The sequence below is a fragment of the Schistocerca americana genome, chromosome 7 (assembly GCF_021461395.2).
Source record: "Schistocerca americana isolate TAMUIC-IGC-003095 chromosome 7, iqSchAmer2.1, whole genome shotgun sequence".
Lineage (NCBI taxonomy): Eukaryota > Metazoa > Arthropoda > Insecta > Orthoptera > Acrididae > Schistocerca > Schistocerca americana.
Window position 1 is genome coordinate 136,101,062 of NC_060125.1, and position 8,027 is coordinate 136,109,088.

Genomic DNA, 8,027 nt, shown 5'->3' on the forward strand with positions numbered 1-8,027 from the left:
GAAGGCCTTGTTTTAAAATTTAAAAAAAATACTAAATTAATAGGCAGCTGAAGGCCTCGCACCGTAATTGAGACAAAAATCACAGTCTAAAAACAACAGAACAATGGTGCTCGTAAGTGTTCCAAGGGTCGGCCTAAGGAGGTACATGTAACATAAGGTTAGGTGAGATAGGCAGGCAAGAATAGGATTAAGTAATCATGATGGCAAACCGACTCAGGGCCGGCTGAAGGACTGACCAACTACTTAATCAATTCCGCTGCACCGACCAACGGCACGACAATGGAAAATATCAGCCGAGGACGAAGATAGCAGCAGCACTACATCTTCAAAATTGGCGTCTAAAAACAGCCAAGGCACAATAACCACTCAAAAATCTGAACAACACCAACGGCTATCAAACTACATGCGGTACGGACTGCATCAACACAGCAAGGAAAAACATACTGCGGAACATTATGCTAATGCCCTCGCAGCACCGCGCAGGATTAGCCAAGTGATTTGGGGCGCTGCAGTCACGGACTGTGCGGCTGGTCCCGGCGGAGGTTCGAGTCGTCCCTCGGGCATGGGTGTGTGTGTTTGTCCTTAGGATAATTTAGGTTAAGTAGTGTGTAAGCTTAGGGACTGATGACCTTAGCAGTTACGTCCCATAACATTTCACACACATTTGTACATTTGAATACCACTTCAACCACATGCGAGCTGTGTGCCAGACATCCATCATGTTGGAAGTATGTCGCCATTCTGTCATGCAGTGAAACATCTTGTAGTAACATCGATAGAACATTACGTAGGAAATCAGCATACATTGCACCATTTACATTGCCATCGATAAAATGGGGGCCAATTATCCTTCCTCCCAGAATGCTGCACCATACATTAAACGCCAAGGTCGCTGATGTTCCACTTGTCGCAGCCATCGTGGATTTTCCGTTGCCCAATAGTGCATCTTATGCCAGTTTACGTTACCGATGTTGGTGAATGACGCTTCGTCGCTAAATAGAACACGTGCAAAACATCTGTCATCGTCCTGTAATTTCTCTTGTGCCCAGTGGCAGAACTGTACACGACGTTCCAAGTCGTCGCAATGCAATTCCTATATAGTAATATATCTTTCAGTAGTGAACCTGCACACAGCAGACGAGTCGTGGCCAAGAGTTCCGTTAGGACGGCTCGAGGGAAGACCAGATCTCTGCTCCGGGAGCTCCCCACGTCCCAGGCTTTTGTGTGGTCGTAGCTGAGCGCCATTTCGTCCTGCTCATTCGGGTGGGCAGGCAGCTACAGCATTTGGAGAGAATTTATATTTCTGCACACTGGGGATGTCTGGTCGGTGTGGCCCCACTTGCAGTTGTGACACACCCATAATGCAGCTACATTTTTCTACAACATGTTCCCCGACTGCCAGTAGATTGTTTTTGTATGTTCTGGGACACTAGAACAAATTTATAAAAAATAAAAAAACCTCTTGTGACTCCATCACTCACGATTTTCAAATTTTTCACAAAATTGTCCTAATCTCCCAGAACACAAAAAAATCTATTATCCCTTTTACCTAATAATAATATAATATAATTAAATAATATAATAATAACTATAATAGAAAATCATTTATTTTGCACATATTCCCCATAGGTGAATGTAATGTAATTAAATAACTTAGAGAATTAATTATTATTTAAAAAATGATTTTTAAAAAAAGCTTTTTTATAACTTTCTCTTCGCTCCAAAAATGTCCTCTTTTTGACTTGTGTGAAAAACGTGTTTTTTAAAATTATATTAAAGAATAAGTACATAAAAATATTTACTTTCTGCTTTAGCAGCCATAAGATTATTATGAGTTGTTGTCTGTAAATGTTTTTTAAGATAACACTTATTTACAGTTTTACCACATTCACAAGTAACTTTAATTTTCTTATATTCTTTACACACATAAAAATGTCCACCTGTTCGATATTTATCTTTATGAAATTCATCAATACTTCTTCTTATCATACATTTACTACATTGTCTTAATTGTGGCTTAGTGTTGTCCATTTACATAAAATAAAATTAATGAGAAAAATAATTTTACATTGTGAACATAAGTAAATTAATTAAAATAGTTAACAAAAGTAAATTATATTAAAATTTTTCGTTTTTATTTTTTCTATCTTTCTTAAAATGTTTTAGAAATGTATATAAACATGAAGTTAACACTTTTATAAATTTTTTAAGTTTTTCATTCATTTATATAGAAGCAAATGTTAATAACTAAAAATTTCAGTAAGTATTCTATGTTGTGCAGTATATGTAAGATTCTTTTATCATACATAATTACATAAACAAGTGTATCATTTGGAATTTTAACATTAAAAGTTGCACAAAGTTACATAGTTCTGAAATGATAATTAAATAGACACGCTAGCTGCAAGCAGGCGTTGATACACTTCATTGGGGACATGTTGAAATGTGTGCCCCGACTGGGACTCGAACCCGGGATCTCCTGCTTGCAGCTAGGGTGTCTATTTAATTATCATTTCATTTCTAGCAAAGCTGCATGGTCATCCACGGTAATTGTTCATTCGGCAAGAGATACTACTGTCACATATATAGTTAAAAATATGGGTTCCCGGCCTTTGACCTTCTTGTGCTAACGCACACGCTATGCCCAAACTCATACGGGACTTGGTAGATTAATCTGCCACGAGTAATGAGTATGATGGGCAAACATCTATTAGGCGCAGTACGAATGTAGTGTTGTGGACATGTTGCGAATGTGGATCTCACAGGGAGAATGCAAGGGATAAGTCCCTGCAGATGCACTATCCTCTGTGCCCACGGTGGCTCAGATGGATAGAGCATCTGCCACGTAAGCGGGTTCGAGTCCCGGTCGGGGCACACATTTTCAACATGTCCCCAATGAAGTGTATCAATGCCTGCTTGCAGCTAGAGTGTCTATTTAATTATCCTTTCATTTCTAGCAAAGCTGCATGGTCATCCACGGTAACTGTTCTTTCGGGAACAGATACTATCGTCACATATATAGTTACATAGTTCTATTCTGTGTAGTTTCAACATTCTTTCTACACGTCATATTAATTACATAAATTGGCTAATTATTTACAAAATTAAATGGACTAATATCAATATCTGATTTTAGTAAAGTAATTCTTTTAAAATCAAATAATGCATAATATGCTTTAAGAAAATTATTTGGCGGATTAGTATTCCACATTTCTTGAGGAAAAACTTCATTTCTACCATTTTTTAAATATATATTCTGTAGTCTGACATGATCAAATAATGACGAATCCACAAATTGATTAGTTTTACGATTTGTCTGAAATACAACAAATACAAAATATGGCATATCAAATTCCGTAAGAGTTATAGTAATATGTAATATCTAGTTCAAAATTATTTTTACCAGATAATCCAACCACTTCTTCTGTTTGATGTTCATAAAAAGAAATAGGAATTTTAGGATTTTTAAGAATATTTTCTCGTTGTTCAAGTTCGTAATTTGGTTCATATTTAACAACAGGTACACGAATTTCCATAGATTCTATAATAATTCTACCTTCTTTAGGTAATGTAACTTTTATTTCATTTCCAGCATCGTTTTTATCAGACCAACATAATTACAGCTCCAGAAGATGAACTACATGAAAAATTACAGTTAAATCTCCTTCCCACATAATTTCTTTATAATCTCTAAAAAATCCACCAAGTAATGATAATGGATAAAGAACTTCATTTCTTCACTATTTATTTTTCCTGTATTAATTATATGTCCTTCTAAACTTATTTTGTTAGTTACAGATGAAATTAGAAGCAGAAAAACAGATGAATAAATAAATGGATGTTCAATTGTAGATAAAATATTATTTCCCTTTTTTATTGATACAAAGTCAAACAATTTAAGTACATAACTATCAATTAATTTTTTATTTGATTTTCTATTATAAGTTGGATAATCTGTTCCATCATTTCCAATAATACTAAAATTCATATACAGTTGTGCATGATTTCGATGAAGCCAACCATCACCAGTATTTATTTCAAATTGTTGGAACATTTAAATTGTTTTTGGTTTTCTCATTCGCAGGGTATGAGTAAAACTGATAACTTTCAATTTTATTCATGATGCAGTCTAAGATTGTTCTAGCCATCGCTGATTTGTTCAGGAATTAATTTATTAAGATATTTCTAAAACAAATGTTACAGTAGCACCATTAAAGTCAATTAAATTATCATTTTCATCAGTTACAGTTACTTCTAAATCTTGAATTGTATCAAAAATAGGAACATTTACAAGATATATGGTACATGATTTATTACTCTCTTTATGAAAATGATCATTATGTTTTACATACATACCATCATCAAGATTAAAATTCATATTTATTAATTCAAAAGGAATTATTTATGAACATCTTTAGCTACAGGTTTTTCATCAGGTAAAACAACTTGATTATTAAAACCAAGTAAACTTCCAATACTATCTTCTATCTCCATGTACAATTTAACATCACTTTCAATAGTTACTCAGTTTAAAATTTCATCTGCTTTAATGAGTACATTAGGTTTTTTAGAATGAATATTTTTTTTATTTATAAAACTATATTGACCTTCAGGAATTTCTACCATTTTTTGTTGCAATATTTGGTGTTAAAGAAGTTCAATAAAAAGTAATTAATGAAACATTAGTATCACTATCACATATTGGAACAGTTAATCTTTTTCTAAGTATACTAGATTTATCACTAAGTCGAAAAGGCGGTTCATTTATTACTGAAAAAATTATTAATAAATGAATAAAATAGATTGGCAACCTAAAGTAAGAATTCCAGAGAAGATTTCAAAAAACAAACATGTTAACACTCTAAGCGCCAAGCCCGTAAAATTTACGGGCCTGGGATCGCGCGAAAATCACCAAGCCCGTAAAATTTACGGGCCGCTACATTTAATTTCATTCAAAACACTGCAACGTTATTTCTACGGGTTTGGCCAGCGCTATACGTTTTTCAGATGTTTATTAACAAAATGCGTCCATAGATGTCACGGCAGCGCTGTAATTCATGTTAAAACTTATCTTTGCGTTCTCAGTCTGTATATCATTCAGTTGTTTGTCATCATGTTTCGGCGCGGTTTATCAGACGCAGAAATTGCGGATTTGATCAATCATAGCGACACTCTGGATAATGTAGAGAGTGATTCAGACGATTCTGAATGCAATGGTGTGTTTGAAGGTACGTATTTCCGAATTTTCCACGTAATTGTGCAGTACGCACATATCTGTTGAACATGTGTAAACGATGTATGTAGTTACACATAATGTGATATTCTTTTTAGAAGACGAGATTGATGACAGTTTGTCTTCAGATGAAGACGAGAATGATGTTGAAGGTGTTGCTTCAAATCCAGCAGCTGTGCCGTATCCGAAAGACAGTGAGTGGACTGCAGTTGACACCTACCGACCTCTGCCTGTCAACACGACACCCAGGCAGATACTAGTGGATATTGATGAGTCGAGTTCTGTACTGGATTGCAGTAAAGTGTTCCTTACTGACAGTGACGTAAATGAACTCAAGAGACAGACAAATTTGTATGCATCACAGACAATACAGAAGAAAAGAAGAGGAAATAATCTGAAGCCCCATTCAGTTTTGAGTTCGTGGAAGCCAGTGACTATAAGTGAGATGAGGCGTTTCTTGGGTATTATTTTCCACATGTGTGTTTCGAAAAAGCCCAAAATTGCGGACCATTGGAGCACTAATCCTGTTCTTAGTTGTAACTTTTGTCCCCATGTCATGAGCCGTTTGCGTTTCACTCAGATACTGTCATGCTTGCATCTTGTTGACAATTCAAATCAGAAAAAACCAGGCGAAGATGGATTTCATCCACTTTACAAAGTTTTGCCATATTATAATAATTTGAAGGAGCGATGTATCCAGGCATATCGTCCCTCAGAAAAAGTGACAATTGATGAAGGAATTTGCCCATTTCGAGGTCGTGTGAGTTTCCGTGTTTACATGCAAAATAAGCCTCATAAGTATGGACTGAAAGTATATGCTGTTGCTGAAGCCAGTAGTGGCTATGTTGTAAATTTTGAAGTTTATGCTGGTAAGCATATTGTTGACAATTCTTCGTCTGCGGTTATTTTGCGATTGTTGTCTGACAGCAGCTTGCTGAACAAAGGCCACACTGTGTATTTAGATCGATTTTATTCCAGTCCAGAGCTATTTCAGCAACTGGCAGAGAAAGGCACTGGAGCTGTTGGTACTGTGAACAAATCCAGGAAAGGATTGCCTAAAGATTTAGTATCTGCTAAGCTGAAAAAGGGCGAAATGTCTTTTCGGCGTAAAGATAATGTATTGGCAATGAAGTGGAAAGATAAGAGAGATGTGTATACATTGTCTACAAGGCATCAAGCAACATTTGGTACGCATACTAAGAGAAATGGGTCTGTAGTATTGAAACCACTTCAGGTACTTGATTACAACCTCAATAAAATTGGAGTGGATATTGGAGACCAACGCCTGCAGTACAATCCGTTCCAGCACAGAACTGTGAAATGGTGGCGAAAATTATATTTCCATTTGCTGCTTATGGGAGTATCAAATGCATTTTGGCTGTACAATGCAGTGCACAGGAAGAAAATTACAATAACAGACTTTATAACAGTGCTTGCAGTTCAGCTTGTTGAAGACGACACACTTGAATTCATTCCAAGAAATGAAGGAACTGTAGGTCGGCTAACAAAGAGACATTTTTTGCAGCACATACCTGCAACTACTAAGAAGTATGCTGCTCGTGTGTGTCACGTGTGCAGTTCCAGGAGCAAGAAACAGAGTGGCAAGGCTTCTCGCAAAGAGACACGATACGAATGTGAACAGTGTGGCGTTGCACTCTGCCTGGAACCTTGCTTTAAAATTTTCCACACTAAAAAACAATATGATTCTGTGTGAAATTTATATGTAATACTGTATACTATCAGAAACATGTAATGTAGTGCCACAATTTTGGTTAAAAATAAATCACAATTGTATTCCCTTATTCGTATGACTTTTTCTAAATTCTTAAAACATCTAAGTGATTTCTATAACTGTACCTTAAAGCTGTGCATTGTAAAGTAGTTTCTTTCACTCAGAATTAAAGTAGAAATGTGCAGCTTCAAGATGGTACCAAATTTGCCACAATCCAAACAGTAGATTTGATGCAGTAATTTTTTTAATATTGGTAAAATTGCCCGGTTTCTAGGGACGGGTGCATAAAATAGGCCTGGTACAGAGAGTGTTAATATTTTACCAAATTCTATCAGATGTGCAATAATTGGACCAAGTGGTTGTGGTAAAACAACATTAATGATTGATAATTATATTTTTAGCTCCAGGTTGGTTAAATGGGAATAAAATTAAACTTTTAAATATACATGGTGTTACAAAAAGCTACAGCCAAACTTTCAGGAAACAATCCTTACACACAAAGAAAGAAAATATGTTATGTGGACATGTGTCCGGAAATGCCTACTTTCCATGTTAGAGCTCATTTTATTACTTCTCTTCAAATCACATTAATCATGGAATGGAAACACACAGCAACAGAACATACCAGCATGATTTCAAACACTTTGTTACAGGAAATGTTCAAAATGTCCTCCATTAGCGAGGATACATGCATCCACCCTTAATCACATGGATTCCCTGATGCGCTGATGCAGCCCTGGAGAATGATGTATTGTATCACAGCCGTCCACAATACGAGCACAAAGAGTCTCTATATCTGGTACCGGGGTTGCGTAAGCTTTCAAATGCCCCCATAAATGAAAGTCAGGAGGGTTGAGGTCAGGAGAGCGTGAAGGCCATGGAATTGGTCCACCTCTACCAATCCATTGGTCACCGAATCTGTTGTTGAGAAGTGTACAAACACTTCGACAGAAATGTGCAGGAGCTCCACTGTGCATGAACCACATGTTGTGTCGTACTTGTAAAGGCACATGTTCTAGCAGCACAGGTAGAGTATCCCATATGAAATCATGATAACATGCC

At 36.2% G+C, this 8,027-nt stretch overlaps 1 protein-coding gene across 1 annotated transcript; it reads left to right on the forward strand.

The window, feature by feature from the left end:
- The first annotated feature begins 5,294 nt into the window (after positions 1-5,294).
- On the forward strand, positions 5,295-6,947 carry LOC124622798 (piggyBac transposable element-derived protein 4-like). The gene has a single exon (XM_047148590.1). The coding sequence runs from the start codon at positions 5,295-5,297 to the stop codon at positions 6,945-6,947; it is 1,653 nt and encodes a 550-aa protein (XP_047004546.1).
- The last annotated feature ends 1,080 nt before the right edge of the window (positions 6,948-8,027 follow it).

Coding starts and splice junctions, on each gene's coding strand:
- LOC124622798 (XM_047148590.1), top strand. CDS start 5,295: ATGTATGTAGTTACACATAATGTGATATTCTTTTTAGAAGACGAGATT.